The sequence below is a fragment of the Seriola dumerili genome, unplaced genomic scaffold (assembly GCF_002260705.1).
Source record: "Seriola dumerili isolate Sdu_G_001 unplaced genomic scaffold, Sdu_1.0 BDQW01000025.1, whole genome shotgun sequence".
NCBI classification, from domain to species: Eukaryota; Metazoa; Chordata; class Actinopteri; order Carangiformes; family Carangidae; genus Seriola; species Seriola dumerili.
The window spans coordinates 2,292,947-2,318,667 of NW_019174280.1; the positions used below are offsets into that span (position 1 = coordinate 2,292,947).

Genomic DNA, 25,721 nt, shown 5'->3' on the forward strand with positions numbered 1-25,721 from the left:
ATACGTTTTAATATACATTGAGTATTAGCAACACATTAGCATCAGAAATCCATAAACTCCACAGTTTTCACTAAATCAGCTGCAAAAAAAAAAAAATTTGAATCCCTCAAATTTAAGTTTTACGAGACGGATTAAACTCACATACAAAATGCAGTTTTTGTGTCTTCTTTGATTCGAGCACTGGCTGTGCCAAGACACAGGACTTCTTCCAATCTGGTAACATTGCACTCTGGTGCCCTCTTGTGGCAGTGAGAGACACCTGTAAAACTGCACACTCCTGGGAGAACATGTATTCTCAGGTTAGGTTGAGTGATTTATTATTTTTGACCAGTAGAAGTGGGCTTGTTAGTAACAGTTAGGTTTTTGTTTTTATCTGTTTCTGTCTGTGATGTTGAGCTTTATTCGTAGGCCAGCCTGGACCAAGGTTTCTGTGCCACTGCCAACTTGGAAGTAGAAATGATTTTATTCTGATGATTCACATAAATGCGATAGTTAGCAGTGTCCATAAATGGCTTGGCAGCAACAAATAATCAAGAGAGGAAGACATGGGAACTGTGATGCTGATCTGTCGACTGTGTGATTTGTTCCAGGTCTCCCTGCGGTGTTGTTGGGGATTGTTGTTGCAGTGGATAAAAACTCTTATGGGTCAATAGAGTACGGCAGAGGAGGGTCAGGAGAGGGATCCTCAGTGCTGTGAGTCTCCACAGTAATACAATAATAAGTCAGACTCAATACAGTCAAGTCAGAATTATTTGTAGCATGTTCTTTTTTCTTAAGGAAAGCATACTTGTCTTAACAATAAATGGTAATAATACACCACAGGACCCAACACAGATGTTGTGGATACAGGATGTATTTAATGTGCAGTCAACATCATCACAGGATGAAATTTCATCATAATGTGAAAAGCTGATATTTCTGGCTACAACCAATATACACACATCGCATTCCAGGAACACTTTCTATTCAAATGCATATTAAAGTAGAATGGCACTCAGTGCATACCTCCACCAAGGTCAAGGAATTTTCTCCCACCAGATCCAGATCATTATCTGCATGTGTGTTTAATTGTACAACGTCTTAGATCTCAACACCATAAATATGTCTGACTTTTCAGACTTGGCTGGCTGTAGCTGGGTAAAACTTAAAGTTATGCTTACATACATAATACTTTGTTGCACTGCTTTGCACAACTTGTTAAATCCATAGTTTTTGGTTCTAATAACTTATGCGTTTTGTGCATATTTGTATTAGAGAAAAGGAAGTAAATGATACAACCTTTTTATGCATTTTATACAGATATCTTGGTCCAAAAGCTGTTTTGGTGACCGTAAAGATAATAGTGGGTTTTTTTGACATTTATATAATAAATGAGCCTCAGGCTTTTTCTCCAACCAATTTAAGATTTAAATAGTTTGTAAATTATTTTGATTACATTTAACAAACTATAGTGACACACTAAGGTTATTACAAAAACCTTTTCCTGCACCCATTCTATTAGGTTGTTAATTAGCAATATTTTACCTTTGGGTAAAGCAAATAATTGGATAATTGGAAATTGAAAAATTGGAAAATTTAAGTTGATTTGCATTAATGGAAACTGTTGCAAAGGTAAACCTATTAAGTACATGTGACCTAAAGCAACTGTGTTAATCTACCTAGTTAAAACTTAATTGAATTGTGTGTCACCAACTGAGGCAATATTTTTAAGTTGGTCCAACAATTTTCTTTTGGTTTGGTTTCAAATTTTTTTTTCAAATTTTCAAATCTTTCACTAAGTAAAATATAGTGGGAAGATACTAAACCACTTTGTTGTAGTGTATTTTTTGGCTTTAAAATAACTCAAGAGTGTTTCTAAAAAACATCAGCCTGCAACAAAAAAATCTTCAGGGACGTAATTTGTTTGAAATTGTAAAATATAAACTCCTCCCAGAAGCATTAGCACGGACATAACCTTAGTATCCCTGGAGTTGACCTGTAACCTTTAAAAATATTAGTATACTGAAGTCGAAGTGCTTCTGAAAATCTCTCTCATGGAGAGGCTGCAGGGAGCTTGCTAGCGACTAGCAGTTGTCAACTATTTAAATACATGATTTATCATTTAGTTCTTTGCAAGCAAAAGACCCAAATATTCTCAGCTCCCAGCTCCAGATATGTGATGGTTTGGGTTTGATTTGCTCTGGTTTATCTCCCAGTGAGCTGAATATTGTGTGATTTAATCAAGGAAATACTTCGCAGATTAATCAGTGATGAAAATAATTGTTAGTCGCAGCCCTATGTCTTCCTCAGCCATTTTGATTTTTGCGTGTGTGTGTGTGCGCGCGCGTGCGTGTGTGTGTGTGTGTGTGTCCTCTCTCTTCCCTCAGCTGTTGGATCAAGAATAAGGCCGTCTTCTACAGCACCTGCGTCGGTTACTTCTGTCTGGTGTTTCTGCTCAACGTGGCCATGTTCATCGTGGTGATGATGCAGATCTGCGGCCGCAACGGCAAACGCAGCAACCGCACACTGCGAGAGGAGGTGTGCAACCGAGCTCAGCGGATCACGTGAAAGTAGTTCGACATTTCTGAATGTTTAATGTTTAATGTTCTGTTGTGATCCAGGTTCTGCGGAACCTGCGGAGCGTCATCAGCCTCACCTTCCTGCTGGGTATGACGTGGGGCTTCGCTCTGTTCGCCTCGGGACCCGTCGCCCTGGCCTTCATGTACCTCTTTACCATCTTCAACTCACTGCAAGGTACAGTAACATCCCGGTGACTAAATGACACACTGGATCTCAAAATCCTTTGTTCTTAAGTGACGTATTCAAGTGATTTAGGAGAATGCAAAAGTTCCTGCGGCCTGAACAAGTGGTGCAGCTCCGTCTGAGTCATGTTCACATGCCTCTCTCTGCAGGGGGAAAACACTTGTTTGAGGTTCTACAACTGCTTTTTATTTTATTGGCACAAGTATTTTGCCTTGACAGCTTTTCCACCTCAGTGTTTCTTGAGGAAATTCTTTCGCTCCGACAGCCTCAGGGTTTTTGTCCAGGTGACACATGGGATTAATCACCTCAAACTGTGAACCTGGCTAACATGTTCCATGTTCCATGTTCCTTTGGTTTTTAGGAACTTTTGTTTCATTTAGCACCCAGATCAGTACAGTGAATCATTTATACGTGTATTTAATGTGATGTGTATGTAAAAAATGGTAATTGTGATACCTATGATAAGACATAAACACAACAAAAACCTCTCACCCTTCTTTGGACTTTCTCCAGGTCTCTTCATATTCATCTTCCACTGCGCCTTGAAAGAAAATGTCCAGAAGCAGTGGAGGAGATACCTCTGCTGCGGCCGATTCAGGCTGTCAGACAACTCAGGTATACATCTGTCTACCTGTCTGTCCCTCTGTTCTCTCTCTGTTTGTTTATCTCAGGTTGATCCCCTAGGGTTCACAACAGGACAATAAAGCTAATTCACATCTCTCCACAGGAGTCCTGTCAAATCCTTCTGCTGGACTCCTGCCAGATCCCAGCAGCAGAAAAAAACACAAGGATATTTTATTAAAATATTAAACCTAAGTCTTCGGCTTTGCAGCTAATAAAAAAAAGATAAAACAGAGGTTTCAGGAAGACCAGGAGGTCCTCCAGGTGTACTTAGTCTGTGGATGTCCTGTACTGCTGCCATTTCATTTGTAAGAAGGTAGATGAGTCTGTGTAGTTCCTCCATGTATACGACTGTTTTCATTCCAAAGATTCCAAGTTAATTGTTGTGTAAAACCCAGTAAAATGGTATTTAGCAGCAGAATTCCTCCTTTAAACCAGGATCATAAAAAGAGGAAAACACAAAGTTCATGTACCCATTCATTCATGTGCGTTTTATGCAGGTAGATTTTTACTGAAGCTCATATATGAAGCATTAAGTAACCAGTGGTCAGTATGGGACGTGAGCTAAAAACAAACTGCAGTAAAATTACACACATTTTAGTTTTGTTTTCATCGGTGAAATGCCTCATATGTGCATTTTTATTTTCATCCGTGGACAGCAATGTTGGTCATTCAGTCGACTTTCCAGACTGAATTGTCTTTTATTATTACCGATCCTCTGACTTTTCCTCTAGCGCCACCATGAAGTCGACTCTTGTGCTTCCTCATCTATTGTTTGAATCGCCATAAAAATTTGGTCCAGATATTCGTGTTTAAATCAGGATGAACTGAAACAACTTTTTGACCAAATACCTGCAGAAACTAATGACAATTCCCATCAGCCTCAGCTGCTCTCAAGTTTTTCCTGCTAATTGGCAAATGTTAGCATGCTAACATTCTAAAGTAAGATGATGAACATTGCATCTGCTTTATAGCTTCTTAGCAGCTGTTCTTTGTCTTTCCTGATAATTAGCTAATGTTAGCATATTAAAGCTAGATGATGAAAACATTACATCTGCTTAAGCATTGTCATTGGGAGGGTGTTAGCGCTCTGTTGATAGCATTTAGCTCAAAGCACCACCATCGCTGTGTCTAAGTTCAGCCTCACAGAGCTGCTAGCATTGCTGCAGACTCATAGTCTTGTTTACATGCTAATTTCAAGTTGTATATTAAGTTAGTGAACTCTCTCTCTGAAGGAGACATTGCACTGCACTGGAGCAGCAGCAACACAAGAGGTGATGCCTGACTTATTTAACCTGCAAAATAACGTGATACATGCCAACAGTGCATTTCTAAAAGAACATAATGAGCTGACTCTTGATGTTAATGTTCACTTTTTAACTGTAATCTTTGTGTTTGAGACCCAAAAATGTCCTGAATCTGCAGTAAATGCACATGAAACCGAGTCCTGATTTCTCAGGGCCATCAGGTTGCAGACAGCGGCAGCGAAATAAATGCATGCACATCTGTTCCATATTACTGATGTCTGTTGTGTAATTGTCCATGACAACATCCCATGGTGAAAAAGGAAGGAAGGAAGGAAGGGAAGGGAAGAGAAGGGAGATTCCTGGACAAGATGGAGGAAGGTCAAAGACGTAGGGACAAAGGTTGAAAGAATGACACTGAGGGTGGGAGTCAGCATCGCGATCAGGTGGTGTAGGTGATCAGTCAGGAGGTACCGATTGATCGTTATGTTTGTTTATCTTCTTGCAGACTGGAGTAAGACGGCCACCAACAACACCAAGAAGGTGAGCTCAGACAACCTGGGCAAGTCTTTGTCCTCCAGCTCCTTTGGCTCCAGCACCGCAAACTGGACCTCCAAGGCTAAAGCTACACTCAACCCCTTCACCAAACGACACAGTAACACAGGTGAGACACACACACACACACACACACACACACACACACAAAACGAGATGAATTTTTTTTAAAACAATCATCTCACAAGACAGAGGAAATAATTCTTTAAAAAAAGACAAATGTGAGTGAGATGGAGAAAAACACAAAGATTAAAAGAAAAAAAACATCCAGTGTGGAAAATATGATTAGTCTGAAAAGAAAAACATGAAACTTTTGTTTGATTTGTAGCTGAGGGTTTTCTCACAGCAGCAGCTTTCACCTTGTTCAGGCAGCTTGTATCCTGTTCATTTCTCTTTGAGAAAACACCGCAGGACTTGGGCTTTTTGTTTTATCATCACTGTAATAATACATGTTCCTCAAAGTAAGCATCTTTCTGTTTCGTCCATGAGTAGATAAATCAACCTGTTTCTGTGGTCTGCGTCCAGCAAGATTATACTCTTTAAATGTAGATTTAAAAAAAAGAAAACCCTCTGGTGTGTAATAGTCACGATTACATGCAGACTCAAACTATTCTGTCCTGAAACTAACACCGTCACTGATTTCATGGTAAAAGTTTGTAGGTAAATTTGAAAAAAAAAGGAGAGTTATATTTTGTTTTTGTTCAGTAATGGTAACATTGTCCTCCCAAAGGACCCGTGAGAGGATCTGAGGAGACATTAAAAGGGTTGGAGGTCAAACTGAAAATGAACTAACCTGAACTGTTGCTATTAATCACAATACATTAATGTATAAATAAAATAAAGCAGACTGGTCACTCTCTTATGAAGTTACACCTTGCAATAAATTAACTTTAGTACTTCTATAAAACGTCATTGAATGGGTGTAGTGTTTTACATACTGTAGATCCACATGTAGTCTTCGCAGCTCCACGTGAACAGCTGGGAGTGAAATGCAACCTTTAACTGCACTGTGGGAGGAGGGTATCATCTGTTTTTCATAGACTAGACAAGTTCACAAAACATCTTGTTTCTTATTGCCTTCCAAAATGAAACGGCCAAAAGGAAGTATAGGGCTAAAACTAATGATCCATTAATCTGCCTATATTTCCCTCAATCAAATAGTTTGGCCGATAAATCACCAGAGAACTGTGAAAAATGTCCAAGAGCCAAAGGTGAAATCGTCGAATGTCAATGTTTAAGACTGAATTTACTGTAATGTAAGACCAGGGAAACCAGAAAATGTTCAATTATGAGAACCTGGAACATTTTTGCCAACAGTTTTTTATCATAAACAGCTGCTGATAAATTTTCTTCCGATCGCCCCTAACTGACGAATTAACTGATTGTTGCAGCTCTAGCTGTAAAGCAGAAGTTTTGCGACGTAATGCAAACATTATTGTGAGGGGAGCACAATGAAAATTGTCACACTAACATGTAAGCTGTTAGCCCTCTGTAGCTTTTCTCAAGTTCCGCCGTTTTGGTGAAGCTTTGTTTAGGTTTAGTGAGGCACAAAAAAAGGACAAAGTCAAAGGACTTGGTTAGAAAAATATCACAGTGTGGGTTAAGATATGTCATGGTTAGAAAATGATTCGGATCATGGTGGTTAACAGACAGCTCCTCCCTAAGAGGTTCTGCAGCTCTACAACAACGTCATAAAGCATCTGAACAAAATGACTGATCTCATCATGTTTCTTGGGAGGACGGTGTGTGAACCTGCAACTTTCCAGCTACCGACCAGCTGCTTTTCTCCTCTTGTTGTTTTCTGCATTGAACTAAAGAATGAGTCTGCATGTAAACATGATTCCTGTACAAGTTTCTTACCATTTTATTGAATGTGATTATTTCAGGTTTGTCTCTGTCACTGGGGAAGGCTGAGTAATGTCCTCTCACGTGATGTTTATTGATGTATCTACCTCTGTGTTTGGTGTGTAGAAAGCTCTTCCCAGCAATAGCAGGAGTGGAGGAATCGACGGAGGTAAAGCTAAAGCTGATTGGCTGATTGACTCCCTGCTTCCAGCATCATGTGATCCGCTCAGTGTTTCCCAAAATGCTTGTGGGTCAAAGTGGATCTGGAAGTTAAAGTTCCAACATTTTAATGCTCAATTTTGATTGAGCAAGAAAAACAAAACAAAATGAAATCTCAAATGTTTCGGGCTTTGCGTAGCAGACATTTTGGGAAAGCAGCCACTGTGTGTTGTGATTGGCTGGTCACTGTGATGTCATACACATTCATGCCATCTTGTTCCCAGCCTGAGACACACTGAGTGGGAGGAGGTCCATTTCACCCCCAGTTTCACAACTGCACCCACCCAGAGTGCCCCAGGGTGCAGAAACAAGCACGCCCCACCAGGCTGCATCCAAGCTAACATCTGCCTCATTTAACTGTGATTTGTCTGGAGTTTTAATAAGAGCCGAGTAACAACAGGCTAACGCTGTGGTTCTCATTAAAGTCAGCGACTGATGTAATAATTTGGGTTTGCTCATTACAATGAACACCAAATGTTGAGGACGCTATTGGCATGACGTCAGACATTGTGTTCAGAGTCCAAATATTACATGATTTAATAAATTCCCAATGAGACTAACTGAACCTCTCTCTCTCTGGGTGTAGATAGATGAAATATCTGTTCTCTTAACTACAGAAGCAACATCCAGCTCTTTTTAAACCCTTATTCCAGAAAAGAACTGTGGGTACATTTGTTTTATGTATCCCAAAACCATTACTGAAGGTCAGAGGAACTGATCCATGCAGGAAAATAATGATCTTTCGGCAGGTAGAACAAATCGATTTTAGGGTGTTATCTTTGAAGAGGAAGAAGAGGAAGAATCCTTTATTCTTCCTATCGTCCACATTTTTTTTCTTGTCAGTCCAGGTAATCAAACTGACGACCTCAATCAGTCCCAAGTCGCTTCTTACTTTTAGTGTCTAATACTGTTTTATTTTTTTTATAGTTATAGAGTCAATAATAGGACAGAAACAGAACCAGTCAAAAGTCAAAAGAACACCACCCTTTTTCCAGTTTTTATTGGAATTTCAGCAGCTCATGTCCAGTAAAAAACCTTAAAAAGTACAAAGGTGAGCAGTAAACTGACCAAGGTACAAAAATACAAAAAAAGTTTAGGTCACAAAAACTGAATAATCATGTAAATGTCATAAAAATCTTCCAGCTTTCCTGCCTTGAAAGTTAAAGCTCCATATTTTACACTTCTTCCTCGTTTTATTTGAAGTGTTGATCCATAAGAAGATGTATTTGTGGTTTTAAGAACCAAAAAACCATCCCAACGTAGTGTCACATCTCCTCTCTCAGGCTTCTCTCTGGAGCTCTAGTAACAACAGGTTGGTGAGCCAATCGGAAGAGATGAGGCTCTGAGTCTCTCTTCTGATTGGCTGACTGTTTTCTGAGTGATCAAATAAAAATACAGCAGATTTCAGGCAAACACCTGAAAACCAAATCGTGCAAGGTTGGGTGGTGGGTCCAGGTGGGCGGGGCTTGGGGCATTGCTGAGAGCAGTGACTGCTTTGTTGTGAGATCACAAAGTTCCAGAAGTCCTGACGGCTGGTTTTAAGGCTCAGTTTCTGAATACAGGCTGTGTGCATTTCTCTGTGGACTGAGACTTTCATACTTTCACAGTATTACTATAGAACCTAGACCTGATCTATAATCACACTACACATGGACAGAGACTTTTATACTGTATGGACCTTTAATGCAAAAAAGTCCTTCAGGTTGGAGACTTAAAAACCCTCTGTCTGTACAAACTACACTCTCTGATGTATTTGTAGGACAATACTGTACTACAGGAGGTAGGACTGTATGTTGCTGTCAGAATGGTGAAAAAATGATGGAAGAGCAGCGTGTCTGATTACCACTGTGCAAGGAACGTCATGAGTGAGTTCAGCTGCTCCTTGTTTTTAAAATATCCAATTGTTTATTTATTATTATGTCAATTTGGCAGCTGAAAAATTTCTGTGTTCTGTGTTCCTTTGACTGGTGTCTAAATTTGAAAAGCCAAGAATTTATATTCTCTTTATTTCCACGCCAGGCAGACCTGCTCTGTAAATCACGACCTCTCCTCCTCTGAGAAAAAATCAAAAAGGAGACATTTATAGTTTAGAACTTCTCACTCCATTAGTTTATAATAATCAGATTCTTCTGACTGCATAGATATTCTCTCTGACACATATCTCTCTTTGTATGTAAATGTAGGCATGACTGTTTTATTTATGTGTGCAAAGGTTTTCCTTTAATACATCTTTTGGCCCCTGACACTGGAAGTTGTGTGATGCTTTTGATTTACCACTCCAGGTGTTTCACAGCATTCCGTTCACACCTAGAAGAACCGAATGAAACAGGCTGTAAACATGTTTATTTCTGCTGTAAAGTTGGACATTTTAAGATGGGAGTCTATGGGGACTGACTCACTGCTGGAGCCAGACTCTAGTGGTCATTAGAGGAACTGCAGGTTTTGGCACCCTGGTGTTGGCTTCATTTTTCAGCCCAGAGGTTGCCGCTTGGTCTTTAAAGGACATTTCTAAAGTTTTATTGAATGTTTAATGGTAGTTACTAAGAATTCTAGGAAGGACATTCACACTAAAATCGTTGTGGATTTACAAATAGTTGGTACTTTTTGCACCACTTGCGCTGAAAAGTGTAACATGAGTTTGGCTAGTTTCAGCTGTAGCACATTCAAAGGTCATTTCACTCAGATTAGATGCTTTAAATGGTCGTTTCTGTCTCTCCATGGCTTGTATGGGCCCCTCCCCTGGCTCACATTGTCAATCAAACACATGCACCAGTCACTCACTAGAGAATTTGAGCATGAAAGAGTATTTCAGATACCCAATACCTTCTTTTTTTTTCCCCTTCTCTCGCTTATAAAACAATATTAACAATTCCTTAAAAGTCCCCTTGACATGATTTTGAGTGAAAGGAATGACTAATTGTAATTTCAGCTGGACTTCAGCTGTGCATAAATGATGCAGGCCTATTATCTGTCTTTAGTGTTAGGGGAAAATCCATCTTGATCTAATTTTCTGTGAGGGTTTCCGCATAAGAAAGGAAGAACTGAAATAACAGTTAATCTACCACAGCGGTGATTTGTCAATGACACATTTAACTGCAGATTTTTTTTGTTCCTTGTGCCAAATAGGCCATTTCAAAAACTTGATATTTTTGTATTTATTGGCAAATTATAAATGTGAAAGAGGTTATATGAATTTTGTTTTCTGCCAGAGCTGAATAATTATCCGGACTCCACAGCTGCAAAGTATTTTGTTCATCTTCTGGGTTCTCTGTTTGTGAGTGCTGCTCACTCGCTGACTTGGCGGTCCTCAATGTTGGACTTCCCCATCTCACACACACGCACACACACACACAACATTTACAGTATTACGGTAAATTAGTAATGATTTCAAAATGTCCTGATGCTCAGGCCAATTTGTTAACCAGAGTTATAAACAAATTTGTCTGATGTTCTTCAGATTCTTGCTAACGAGTAGACAGACAGACAGACAGGTGGAAGTGTTTCTGTCGAGAGGTCATGTCACCAGGTGAAGAGAGAGTCTTTATCGTCTTATTGGGAGCTCAGTGGTTTTCCCCCAAAGCTGTGATGAAATATCCTGTTCCACTTTCTCGACTGGAGCTTTCAGTCAGACACTCTACATTCCTGCCTCATATTTAACTGATGAGACAGAAGTTTTGTGCACAGTAGTATCCACATACGACAGATCAGGGCTCTCTCCTTACATGCCATTCCTGTCTGTTTACTTCCAGCCGCAGAGCCTTCCAGTGCACAAACTAATTGTTTCCTTGGAATCCTTTTTGTGTGTTGTGTTGTTTCTGTGGGCACACCTGGCTCAGCTGTGATAACCTACTGAAAGTCTTATGCAGATAATTATCTAATAAATTTTGAAGAGTATAAACCAGTGGTTCCCAATTTGTGGGCCATGAAGATATTCCAAGTGGGCTGACAAATCATTCATTATAATTATAAAAAATATTCTAAATTGTAAACATAAATTTAAGTATAAAAAAAATCTAAAATTATTATAATCTAAAATTATTTTTAGATATATATTTTTAATTAGAAATGATATTAGGAAAAAATAAATATGTTAATGTTTTAACATTTTTTCAAATGAAATGATATTTGAAAATGTTGAAAAACTCACTTTAATTGTTTATTTAATTCTTGTATTAAGGCCAGTCACTGTAATAAACCAATGATAGGAACTGTCATTATGTTATTTTATGTTATGTTATGTTATGTTATGTTATGTTATGTTATGTTATGTTATGCTGTCACTGCTGGAACACATCATTTACTTATTTGCTATCTCAGTCTGACTGTGCACTATAAATTTACATCCAAGGCAAAAACTGGAGGATCAAAATGGGTGGCAGGTTAGCAACAGGAGAGTTATCATTGAAATAAAAAATGAGAGAGCATCATGAAGGCATCATCTGGCCTCTATATTGCAATGTTGGAAAAGCTTGGGAACCACTGGGAACAACTTACTACTGAAATGAACAGAACAGTTCAAATCAACAACCAACTCAACTTAATGCTGCACAGTTGGAATCAGTGGCAAATGTCATTATGTTAAGAAAGAGTGTTTGAATGAATGAAATGCTAGTGTCATTCCTCTCCACCATTAACGATCAGGTATACTGTTTTCCCACAATGAAATTCTTTACTATGGCTGCTTCAAATTTACCATTGATGATTATTACTTTCATTTTGGTAGAATTCTTAATGACATGTGCTTTTGTACTTTTTCATCTACCCTATATATATATTTTGCAATGAAAGATTTTTTTGCCACTTAGCAACAACAGAAACAAGCTGTAAATAAGCCAGATTACGTGAAGTCATTTGATCCACTGAGGGTATAAATATATATTATATTATTGCAGCTGTAAGTAAAGGATCTTATTACACCTTTTTTCAGTTTTTGGGAAAACAAAAAGGAACTAGATTATTTTGTTAATAAATAAAATTAAAAACAGTTGACTATAAACATAATTTATTGTCCCTTTGTCACAAAACAGGTGGAAGAAAGTGAAGAAAAAAGGACACATACCATTTAAATACTGTCCTGCCAGGCAACCAGTTCAGTTTTAGTCTGCGTCAGAAAAATGAACTTATTCTGCCTGCCTGAAAATATAAAGTTGTCACTTTGTTTGTTGAGTGCTGTTTAAGAAATCTTATGATTTAATACTCAGTAGTCATGAGCTGCATGTCTGCAGTTAATGTCGCTCATTCCTTCTTGAGGGAAAATGTGTTTCTAGCGTGTCAGTGAGACAGTCAACAAATTCCTTTCATCACAGAGGCTTTTGGTGGAATCTGCTCATCAGTTAACGCTGAGTGTCGCTGTAAATCTTGGTGTGCGGTTGCTGTGGCACAGTTGTGTGCTTCAGACTTGGGACCACACACGTACTCGAGGGCTTGCCTTGCACCATATCAGTGTAGTGATCTGTATGTATGAATGCTTTTGGGTGTGTGTGTCCCAGACCCACAGGAATGGATGCACTTGTCACTTTTGCACATTTCATTGCACGTGTTGTTTACGCACACATTCTGCACTGCAGATAAACACATTTATGTTAAGACATTGGTCACATATACACACAAGTATTAGCAGAAACTAGCAGAAGGCCGTGCTGAATAACCTGAGAGAAAGAGTTTAAAGGTCCCATGTTTTACACTTTGTTTGGAAAAAGCCAAAACACAAATGCAAAAGCTTTTGTATTTGTGTTGTGACTTTTTGACTCAAAGCTTTATAATGAAAAAAGACATGGAAATCTCACTATACAATATAGGAGTTCAAACATCATTTCACATTTGTAGCAGAAGAGTCTAAAACCTAAAATGAATGAATTCTTCTGACATGAATTAGTCTGTGTCACAAATGCCTGATACATCCCCTCCTGCTTCTTTGGTCTCTGCATAAAAACAGTGCAAGCTTCTGGTTGGCCTCCATGCTTGGCTACACAGAAAATATATTGGATTCTAATAAAATAAACACATCACACACACCTTATTTTGCGTAGATACCCTTCTCCTCCAATTTCCTGATTCGAGTTACTTGTGCAGCAGTCGCCCCACTGAAGTAAACATTTTAAGTAGTTAACACTGACCTGTGACAGAGAACTTTAGTAACTTTATAGTAATCAGTAAAAAATGTCCTGTTGTCTGCTTGAGGGAAGACTCCAGCTCTTTTGGCCACAGCTTTTTGTCTCCTCACCTCACATCAACCTGTATCTGAAATCTACTGTCAAGTTGGACGAAGGATCAGAGCTCCAACACTTTATCCTTTGCATGCTGGAAAGACCATTGCCCAGTGAGGCTTAGTCTTTAAACTATTTGGTCTGAAGGCTGCAGCATTTTGTTCAGTAACCTTGGAATCCCTCGCTCTATCTCCTTTTCGCCAAGCAAACAGACCGACAGTTTATCGAGACTTAGCCAAAGCACCAAAAAATAGACGCTGGCTGATCTTTCCCAGTCATTCCTTGCATTGTTACTCAGTTATCAGCCAGCCACAAAAATAGCTCAGCCAAATACTGAACATGTAGTTCTGCTGAATGATACATGCATCACGCATGAACTGAGGTAGCTGAGAGGTGCCTGTGAAGCGAAGGTTATCGTTTCCAGACAGATTTGACCTATAGGAAACCTCTACTGTATTCAGACTCTCACAGTGCGAGTTTCTGAGAACGTTCAATCAGGTCATAGCAGTTATGACTCATATTGGGAAATCACCTGATTTGTTTCCAAGCATGACACAAGGACCTTTTCAAGAACTGTCTTTGTAATTTTGTTGGCAGTGCGCTCGCTAATTTCTGCACAATACTAGAATGTCTTCAGTGTCCAGCCCATTGAAGACCTGCAGCTCTTTAGATGGTCAATCAAAGTCCATATTCCATGCGTTGGACGATACTGAATCTCTTGTCCTCCCTTTTAACCTTTTACCCTCTTCAAGACAAAACCTCTGATTCTGATGCAGCATCTTTTGATACATTCCCCTGAGTAGAAAAAGAAAAGATGTGCTTTTTCTTGGCTAGCTATTGTGTAAAACATAAAGCATGTAAATTCACATTCACATTTTTAGCACTGCTGCCAGACAAGCTCAAGACATTGATATTGTACAGACTTAATGTCAAGATATGGCTGTATGAACAAAAACAAATCATGACCTAACAGGAGAAAAATTATCTTTTACCATCCAGCTTTTCTTACTTTGTACAGTTAGTCATGATGAATGGGCTACGCCTGAGAATACAGTCAGTAGTCAGGACAGAAGAGGGACAGAAGGGGTTATTTTACAGTGTAGACCACTGGGACAAACAAATTCAGGTCAGTGGTTCAGTTTAGCATCACTGTGTCTCACCACAGTTTTAATCTCATTCACCAGAGGGAGGAAACTGCATTGTGTTCTCTGGTCAACCTTAAACTGGAGATACTTGCTCTTCAACCACGCCTTTGTGATATTATCATCATCATCATCATCATAATCATACTATTTTGTAAATTTTGAGAAACCAACAGCGTAGATGGTGACAGTGGTGACTATGTTTCACTCATTTTGCCAATGCGAGAAATCATTGATGAGGAACACCTCCAATATTTTTGAATGTCCGCCAAGATATTTGATGATTTGCTCTGTCGTTACACACAACACAGAGCGGAGCGGCTTGCCATCACTCTCCAGCTTCCAAGGCCACATCCCCATACGGTCCTTGGACCGCCCCATAGCGTTCATGTGCATATAGCATTTTATGTATGCTTAGCATTAATCTCTCCAAATGGACGCAGGATATACAATGCTGCCATCATGTACACGCAAAGGCGTAGTTAAAAGGTTGTATTTGGGGTGATCTAATGGCCAAATGGTTAGGACGCGTACCACATGTGCTCAAATACCCTGAGCGGTGAGACCCGATTCAACTCTGAGCTGGCCGGACCATTTGTTGCATATCTCTGGTTTTATTTGCTGTCCAGGGTTTGAGCCCACTTTAATGAGGTGCAACTGCTCCCTCATGTTGCTGTCTTTTTCAATTGACCCAATAGAAAAAGGCAAAAATAGAAACCAAACCTTCAGTCTTGGTCAGAAGCCATTGTTATTTGCTAAAATATTGTCATCTGGCCTCCAGGGCTAGCTAGTTTTAATCACCAAACAATTTCAACTGGGAAAAATAATATTTTTGTAAATGGCTTCTTTGGCTGTAATCTTTGTTAGGAATAACACAGAAGAGGAAGAAAGTATTTTGATTTTTTGGGCTGAATGAAAGAAAGACAACCTCAATATATCTTTGCTTCAGCACATATTGTCATGGAAATGGTACCATTTATGTCTTTGGGTGTCTTCTTCCCATAATGTTGTGCCATTCCTAGTAGAAGAAATGTACATGCATAGTGTCATGATACAGAAAGTACTACATTATTCATAGAGTTAAAAACTGGAATTAAACTAGTATATGTAGATTTGCATGTTTAAAAAACTCTTTAAATTATACCTCAGAGTTTCCAAAGTAACCACATCATAGTTTCCAATGGAAAAAGATAAGTATTATCCCAGATCAGCATCTGTAATCTTATGTGCTGTACGCAAAACTCTCTTTCTCGACTTTCCCTCCTCTGTCTGAGGTTGGACAGCAGCATCTCAGAGTGTCTGTACCAGCATTAGTCTGTCATTGTATAGTTTCCAGATGTTTGAGGAAAGAGGATTCATCCATCATGACCAAAGTCCATGACCAGAGGTTTCCAGAGGTCTTTACTGCGACCCTGGTTCAACCATACCCCTCCTCTCAGTTTCCAAGTCCATCCTAAAGTGCACTCAAGAGTGTATTTGAGGCAAACATGGGGAAATATGCAGGATGCAGGAACAAAAACAAACATCCCTGTGGGATAAAATAGGGCATTTCAAAAATCAAAATTAGCTGACAGGACCAGTTTCAACATTATAGTCTGGAGCCAGGGGTATAATCAGTGCTGACATAATGCGCAGTGAATGTCAGGATGCATGAATTAAGGAAGTCGTGACTGTAGCCGACGCCAGCAGGCAACTATCTGTTGACCCCGTAGCTTCGTGTTGTATAGGGACAGCAGTTGGAAGAGATGTTGGGAATCACGTCTTTATGTTGAGCAAGACAACATGACAACTTCATCCCTGTTTTATTTAATTAGGCAACGGATGGAGCAGTGATTCAGTCATGCCTTTGTCATGCCAAGGAAGACTTTGGCTGTAAAGAATGATTCAGACACAGGCTAAATTATTGCCTGCTTTACAGCGTCTCACTTCACATTTTGATGGGTACCAGAGGGCCAGAGCACAGAGAGTATGTGCTTGATTTGGCCCAAATTGTATACGTTGCTCCATTTGTTGGCTTCGAATGTATAAAACTCTAGAGGCTGCTAGTGCTGGTCCAAATAGCATCAAAAGCTTGATTAAAATGACATGACTATAAATTTAGGATGACAATCACAACAACTACACAAAGTTATTGCTGTAAACCTGATTCCCTCAATTTGCAGCTGCAGCATCTGTAAAGAGCCTGAACTTGACGTACTTCCGTTAATTGCTTCAGAAGTACAATGGCATTGGGTTGCAAATGTCAGAGCACCTGTCTCCTGTATTTACATTGGTCAGACCTTTGGTGGTCTAGTTTGCCCCTTGGCTAATGATAACCCCTAATGATAACCCTATAAGTACGCATTTGTCTAGGTAAGAAGGTTTAACACTGTGCAGCAGTTTCTACCTCAGTAAAATTAGCACAATGCTATTAGCTAGCTCAAATATGCACTTGCATATTTCTAAACAAGTGCAGTGCATTGTCACATTACGTTGCGAAGACCCAAGTTCTCCCATCAGTGATGGATGACCTTGCTGAAGCTTCGGCATTGTTGGCAGTAGCTGCAGCTCAGGTAGGAAAGCGGGTTGGTCATTGATTGCCGGATCACAGGTGAAACAAAGTACTTATGCTACCAAAATTAGTTTTCTGTTCTCAGAAACACTCAATAGGCAGTGCAAGCCATAACCATGATCAACTTAGGACAACTACTTATTGGTCCCTTTAAGGGGTTGAGAAAATGGTGTAAAGACTTGAAAATTTAAGTGAAATTTAAAAAAAGCACCGACTCTGTACTGCACATAGTTGGAACAACATGTTGGAACACAATTGATGCCATTTATCTTTATACAATGCACAAGTTACCATAATGTGCTTTCGCCACTCTTTCACCACTTTGAATGGGATGCAGATTACTCTGCAGACAAACTGAGCCAATTATAGTTTTCACAGCAGTTAAAGAATCTATGTCAAAACAGAGCTGTTCATCTTAATGTTTTCATTGGCGGCCTAGACAGAACAATGGAGCTGACTATGAGGCCTTGTACCTCAGACACTGCATGTTAATTGTGTACCACCCATCTTTCCATATGCTTCCCATCCTGTTCTCTGAAGTTGAACCAAAACATATCTAAACCCATGACAATAGCGGAGAGCTTTCAAGGTCCAAATAACACAACAGCATAATGATTTCCAAACATAACACTCTTTGTAGGTGTCTTTCTACATCAGGTATGCACACATTTTGAAAAGTGATCTTGGGATCAAGTGGAAAATTAAATCCAAATATATGTTTATACACAAGGCTGCTGCTATGAAGCCTCAACAGACTTAGTGTGGCTTCACTCAGCCTGGTTGTATGAACCGTTAGCTCGTAAACCCTTTGAAATAGCAAGGCTCTGCGAAGGAAGAACGCCAAACCAACCAACCGCCTTTGGAAAAGAAAAAAGAAAAAGTCACAAAAACACCAGACAACAACCAGATTGCCTGGCACTGTTACTAGATATAAATAAGGAAATAGAGACTAAAAGGCCTTGTACAGATGGTCAGCCTAACCGCTTTGTACCCATTAAGCCCACTTTTCCTTTGGAGCATACATGGCAGCCTCCAATGGAAAAATAACAAAAGGGAACTATCAAGTGTTAGAGGTGTTAGTGAGGTGTTTTTACCGCACAGATATTTATTGAAAACTGGTAAAAAATGTTGGTGACAACTGTAGTGAGAATAATTAATGTCTATTTGACCCAAAGTATCGTGGTAGAGCCCTAGCCCAAAAGCATCTTAGGACTAGGAAACAGAAACTTCATCTGTTCTCAAGAACGAATTTTAAGATCTACTTTCTCGATCTCATCAAAATCCAGAGACTTAAGTAATCTTCATCCACAGATAGAGCTGGCTCACTCATCGTCATGAGACCCAAGTATGGAATATTGGTCACATAATAACACTGAGAGAGAGTGGGAGATGATAAACATGAAAAACTGTCTTTGACATCAGATCATTGATCTTTGATCTTTGATCTTTGATCTTTTTCAAGGCGTCGACTGGCTCCTGCTAAATACGTTTGACCTCTTCCCTGCTGTGACAGGTTTTGGCGTGGTGTTCACAGACAGCTGATGGTTTTTGTTTATGAGGTGTTCATTCAGTCTCTTGTTCAGGGTCCCTGTCATTTCACCAATGTAGTACACTACTGCAAGCTTTGTATTCTGGCAGGGGTCCTCTCTTTAGGATGTACCAGTCTTAGCGATTAGCATCAACCGTTCAACAGCACCCTGACTCCTTGTGACTTGAAGACTCTGGCTTTTATAGTGTTTCATAAAAGTATCTCAAATCTTAGTCGACTTATTGTATATGATCTCTGTGTTTAAGACCAACATCTCATTCAAATCTAATGAACCGTTTCTTATATTTTTTATATTTTAATAATTCTTTTTTTTTTTGAAGGTGGTTACTTTTGCTTCCAGGCTGCACTTTGGATTGTTTAAGTTTAAACCGATGGTGCCAGATATTATTGCACTTCTCTCCTCATATACACATGCAGTGAATGTAAAATAATACATTTTGTTTCTCACTCACGTTTTGCCCTCACCCACATCCCTGTTCTTGCTTTACTCTCTTGTCAAGTTCATTTAAACTATACTGTGCATATGTATGTAATTTAAACCATGTCGTGTTTTTTTTTTTTTTTGTGGTGGAATAATAATGAATACCTCTCCTATAAGTTAACGCTATGTGAAAGAGAAATTTCAACATACCACCTAAATTAAAGCTGTAATACTATCCCTGAAATAATAGTTTTAAACTTATAATAATACTAATACTTGAGTGGTAAATAATGAGTGTTGACATGCTTTATTTGACTGAACCTTTATACCATCAAGGTCAACCTAAATGCATTCAGATGGTTCATTCTCACACTTACTTATAACAGTTCAATGATTATTGCATACTCATGTCATAATCCTTTTGTGTCCCTATGTTTCTTTGCTCCCTGGATGCAGATAAATGTTACTCCAACCAGGCCAGCCCAAAGTGCATCTCCTCATCCTCATCCTCCTCAGAAGTGGAGCCCAACTCCTCTTCTTCCTCGTCCTCCATCCTTCCTGTCAGCCAGATGATTGATAAGGTGAAAGATTACTGCTCCACACGCTCCGACAACTTCTACAAAAACATCATCATGTCCGACAGCTTCGCCCACAGCACCAGGTTCTAGAAGTGTCCTCAGTGTTTCGGGGCGGACTTTCTGGAACTTTTACTCCCTATGTTTTGGAACTGTTCTAATTGTTCTAGAAAAGTCACATCATCTTTCTGACAGCTTCAGTGATAAAGGATGCTTCTATCAAAGGTTCCAATGTAAAGGGCAATAATGTCTTACCATGATGGACCTTCCCACAATATTATTTAAGGCTTCACTTTTGCTCTGAAACCACCACCCAATGCTCTAGAACCTTTTTGTGTTCCGGAACAACTCTTAAGAACTCTCCAGAAGCCTCAACCACAGAGGAGCATTCTACACTAACTCTCTCTGAGAGTCTCATCCATTGAGAACCTTCTTTGTTCTGGACCCTCTCCAAGCATTCTAGAGCTCTTTGCCAGCCTCAGCCAGAAAGGGTTTCACCATGACAGTCGCCCCTCCAACAATCTAGAACCCTCCAGTCTGAAAGACCCTGACCAGTGTTCTAGAACCATTTTGGCCCTGTCACTGCCATGGAACATGTTCTAGAACATTTGTTTCTTGAATCTCTGCATGCTTCCTGCCATCCTCTCTCGCCCCCGTTCTGCTTTTAATTTTGAATTTAATTATGTTTCATTGTTGGAAGACACAGCTGTTGTTAGAAGCCCCAATTTTGATTCAAAATTTATTTGGATTGATTAGCGAAAATTTAAAATTGGTTTCTATATCTAGTCATCAAAATTCATGAGGCGCTGGTTTGGTTGGGTGACAAAGTGCTTATTGGTTAGCAATGTTTTCCTCAGTACCAATGCAGCATTTACAGTATGTAGTATAAATGCATGAACAGTAGCTACATGAATCAACCCAGAGCCACCATTTTAATGCACTGTATTAGCACTGTATTAGCTTTCATGAAAATGCCTGCTAGTTAAGAAAAAAATTTCAAGAGACAGCCTGAGAACCAGGTCAAGATAATCACAGACTGAGTCATACATTATGCTTTGAAATCCCAGGGTCTCCTGGATGATAAAGGGTGTTTAAGGGCTTCAGGGTGGTCAGAGAACCTTGCTGCGATTCAACTGTATAATATCAAATTACAGAATCGGCTGACCTGGCTGCCAGACTGTGTAACTAAGAGGAAATGAAAAGGAGCAGCGGGTAGGAAAGGATAAACACAAGGTGGGAAGGCAGAGAAGAGAAAAAAAAAGTTCTGGTAGAAAAAAAAGTAGGCTGTTATGTTTTGGTGTTTTTTTAATACTGTGATGTTTGTTAAAACTGGCCGTTTGTGCATGTGTGTGTGGAGCCATATCCTATGTAAATATTGATGATCTATCTATTCTATGTGCCTTATTCTTTAGTGTTATAATGTGTCCAAGCGGTTGCTTTTGTTCATGCCGCCACGGGGTCCTGCAAGGGTCACCTTGACTGTACATACAAACCCATACATTCTCCAGCTCCCCATGGTGTGTAGACACACACTCTGCTGTCGTTTTCACCTGTGTGAGAAAATAAGTCATGGAGACAGAAAGGGCAGAAATCACAGGATGGATGAAACAGAACAGAATATAATCAATCAGTTTGTCAATCGAGGTGCTTTTTGGAATAACTCCCAAACAAAATTGGAGATTATTTGAATTATTCCTTCACAGTTGGTATCTATAACAATGTGAAAAGCAACATATTGACGCACATTTTTAAAATTGTATTGGAAATATTCCAACTTGGAAAATGCCCTGAAGCTTTCAAGTATCTCTTTCTCAGACCAATGTTCTGGACCAACCGGTGTTGTCAGATTGTAAGACATTTTTTAATGATTATAATATTTATCTCCTTCAGTTTGCACTTTTTCCTTAAAAGATTGAAAGTTTCTCTATGTGGCAAATTAGACAATCATGCTGTGATTCACTGATGATTGATGTCTTGTGGTTTGAGGATAAATGATAAAAACCAAGATAATGCCGGTGGCCAGTGAAGCTCAGCTCCTTGGGCATGTCAGCCAAAGTTTAGCAATGATAGAAGGTATCATTTGTGGCAACAGCTTGACTGTTCAAGGGAGGAAAGTTATCACATAAAAAAAAATAAAAAATCATAATAGCTTTGTTTTTATGATAGCAAAAAGAATTCCCGGCAGGAAGAAAACAGTCACTGTGCAGACACCGGGATGATATTATCCCCACCTAAAGGGTCAGTTCATGCAACGTTTTCCCATTGGGTGTTTGGCTACACACATAGTTTTGGTTTTATCCTGCTGCGTCCTGCCACAACTCAAATACAATAGAGGTAAACAGAATTTCACTTGTGGTGCTTAAATGATCAAAAAAGCACATTTGAAAAACTCCAAATCAACATTTGATTCTGGATATTCTGCAGACTCTCAGCAGACATTTCACAAGCTCAGCTTTTTGGCTAGAAAATAGTCCCCATTGGAGTCTGTTGACAGTGAGGTCTGTGGATTATCAAGACTAATCAGGGTGTTGTTTCTGGAAGGACAGATTGCTGTTGAGTTTGTCAAGTGTCATTATGCCTCTGCGCCCGCGACAGCCATGAGCAGAGGCATCGTGTTTGGGTTGTCCATCAGTTCCATTCTCACAATGGCGATATCTCAGTAATGCCTTAAGGGAACCCCTTCAAATTTGGCACAAACATTCACTTGGAATCAAAGATGAACTGATTAGATTTTGGTGGTTAGAAGTCAAAGGTCAAGGTCACAGTGACCTCACAAAACACAGTTTTGGCCTTGCGTATGTGATATCTCAGGAACTCCTCAAGGGGATCCCTTCAAATTTGACACAAACTTGGACTCAAGGATGAACTGATTAGAATTTGTTGGGCAAAGGTTTAAATTCAAGGTCACAATGATCTGACGTTCTTGTGAATGTAATAATATCAGGAACGCCCAGAGGGAATTTCATTATGTCTGGCACAAACATCCACATGCACTCGCGGATGAACTGATTAGAATTTGGTGTTCAGAGGTCAAGGTCACTGTGAGACACAAAACAATTTTTTTGCCATAACTCACAAATTCATATGCTAATTATGACACTATTTAACTCAAATGTCTAATAAATAAATAAAATAATGAAAGTGATGACATTTTATATCCAAAAGATCAAAGGTGAACTTCACTGTGACATCATAATGTTCTGTAAAAACACTTCTGGCCATTATTCAACGCTGTGACTCATGAAGGGGAGATTGTGAACATATTTCCTGCAACTTGACTGGTTGGCAGAGTCGTACAACCACCAGCTGGTATTTTTAGTTTATTTTCAATTATTTTAACAGAACAAGAGAAATTCCATTCAGGCCACCTGCACTGGGGTGGTAGCAAGTATTTAAAGAAGAAAAACTGATTCGGGTGAACTGACCCTTTATTGAAACTGTATGTACAGTGTGGTCCAAAGTTATGAGCCCACTAGAAAGTGCCATTTCAATTCATTATTAATCAAAAATCATCCAATTTTCTCTGTCAAATGTTACAAAAGACTTGAGACTCAACGTCAAAATGGGATACATATGGTATACTTTACAACACTGATGCTACAGCAGTTTTACATTTAGCTTCTAGCTTAGCTTTTATCACCTCCGGCTCCTGTCAGCAAGCCTTAAAAACATAATTCAACTGAGTATTTTGCTAGTAAATGAATCCTTCTCCATACATTTGAAGCTGCAGAGAATGGTGTGCCTCCTCATAAAATAATGATTCCTCTAGTTCTGCATGTAGCCCTCTCCTCACATATGCTCTCCAACTGCAGAACTTGAATTGATGTTTGAACAGTAATTTCCTCCAGTCATTAGCTGTGGCTGTTTGGCTCGAGCAGAACATTTAGTCAACAGTGAAGAAGCTTGGAAACAGACACTGTCTGTGCCTATTAAGGCTGCAGTTTGGCAGTTATCTCTTACTAACTGAAGCAGGACAGTCTGTTCAGTCACACTCGTATCGTGGATACCATGAAATGTTTGGTTGTTATATCACTGAAACTGGCTCGGTGCACTGCTGTGGTCATTTTAGGGCTCTGCTTGGACTTTCATTTGAATGAAAAAGTTATGGTTTGTAAAAATCGCCTGACCAGTTTTACACAGCCTCGTTAAAAAGTTTTACTTTAGCCTCAGTTTGATATATGGAATATTTTTCCAGCAATAATGAGAAGAGTTGTGGCTAACACTTTACTTTATGGGACCGTTACTTGCTAACAATTTCTTTTAAGTTTCTTGGAAAAAACATTTTAATTTGGTACCAACTACATTGAAAGTAGAGACAAAGTTCTTAGGCTATGTCTTTTATTTGGTTAGTTGAGTTGAGTTGAGTTTGTAAGCAAGTGGTTGATTTCCAGAGAAACAACCTTGAAAAGAAACTTCAATTAAACCCAACAGTAATTCATCATTAATGTATTTATTTCTTTAAACTTTATTCTTCATTACCTGCTATACACTGTTTAAAGGACTAAATAAGTTTATGCTCATCTAGCATATATTTGACATTAATTAATGGGCAGCGTACTAACTGAACACTGTCTGTATTTTACTCATAATTAGTACAATTATCCTTAATTCATTAATTTTCGCCTGTAATTAGCACCAAATTCCATAAATAAATCCAAACATTTTAGAACAGGAAAGTAATGCGTTCATCATCATAATTCTTTTGAAGTGAAAGCACAATATCTGGTTTTAGGTTTAACTTACTTCTGTGTTTTTGGCTGTGTTAATATTTGTAAATGAACCATGTGATTTTGCATCAGTTAAAAAAAAACAAAAAAACAAGATACTGGGAGTGCTTCTGTTTTATTCCATAAAGTGTACATTTCAGAGTTATTTTTGATAAATGATCAATTCAAATAGATCTTACTTGTGGACTGTTTGGATCCTGTGGCACTTTAACTCTCCTCTGCAAGATTATTGATGGAAATTCTGTGGCTCAACACTTGGTTGGTTTTATCATGCTGGGGCCATAAAAGAGAGCTGACTAATCACTTGTGTCAATCCGGGTTATTATCCGCTGGTGATTTGTCACCACCATAAAAACATTTAATGAATCCTTTTCGAAGTTGAAAAAAAAACACAGCATCCCTGCAATTCAATATAGTTTTTGTGTCTTGCTGAAAAGATTTCTGTTTAAAGGGAAGACTTGTTTTGTGAAACACTTGTAAAAATAATCTTTTCCTATTGTTCCTTTTGTATTTTTTCACCCGCTGTTGTCAAAAACAGTCGAACATGTTTTGCTCATTCTGAATTCTGTGTGTTTTTGTTGCTTTGTGATCTTCCGCAAAGCTTTAGAGCAAAGCTGACATGTTTACTGTGTGGTATACTTTTATTTATTTTCTGGATGTACAGTTTCTCTGCACCTGTAGCTGATTCCAGCCTCGCTTTCATTTACTTTCTTCTCTGGTTAAGCTGACAGTCATCTGTAGTGAGAGGTGAAACTTGGCAGACGAACACAGAGACCTGTCTGACATTTTTTAAGCATTCAGGCGTGAGGTTTAGACTCTGGATCTTTGGACTTCGTCTCGTCAACTGTTGGCTCACCAGACTTCCACTGTCCATGCGGAGCCAACAGTGTTCAACACCAAAGCATGACTGTGTAGTGAGGCACGCACTGTACCGACCGTCAGGCACCCTGGCCCACGTTTCTCTTTTCTTTTGCCCAGAGTGGTGGAAGAATGCATTATTCAGCCCTCTGAAACAAACCCCCAGAGACAGTAAAAGAAGAGATGAAGCCCCCTTGGCAGCCCCAGTGGCATAGCTCAGTTCTTCTTTGAGTCACTGGCCTGGGTTCAGCCTGAGGGAAGAAAAGATAGTTCCTCTTTTTTTGTCCTGGCTTGAAAACGTAGCCAGTGACTGCCATAAATACAGTACTGAATGAAGGACAAGGGAGGATTAAGTCACTTAAATCAAAAGGACCATTGTCATTCTGGTGATTTTATGTCCATTGTCAAACATCCCAACCCTGGGGCTGCCATCACTGAAGGGACAAGCTCTATGAAACACAGCCTG

General features: G+C 39.3%; 1 protein-coding gene across 1 annotated transcript in view; it reads left to right on the forward strand.

The window, feature by feature from the left end:
- The window catches only part of adgrg6 (adhesion G protein-coupled receptor G6), a 101,567-nt gene extending 80,605 nt beyond the window's left edge, over window positions 1–20,962 (forward strand). The window contains exons 22-27 of the mRNA XM_022764884.1: window positions 591–693; window positions 2,367–2,517; window positions 2,601–2,733; window positions 3,256–3,357; window positions 5,116–5,271; window positions 19,552–20,962. Of these exons, the coding sequence (XP_022620605.1) occupies window positions 591–693; window positions 2,367–2,517; window positions 2,601–2,733; window positions 3,256–3,357; window positions 5,116–5,271; window positions 19,552–19,763 (857 nt within the window). The 3' untranslated portion in view covers window positions 19,764–20,962. The remainder of the gene's footprint in view (window positions 1–590; window positions 694–2,366; window positions 2,518–2,600; window positions 2,734–3,255; window positions 3,358–5,115; window positions 5,272–19,551) is intronic.
- The last annotated feature ends 4,759 nt before the right edge of the window (window positions 20,963–25,721 follow it).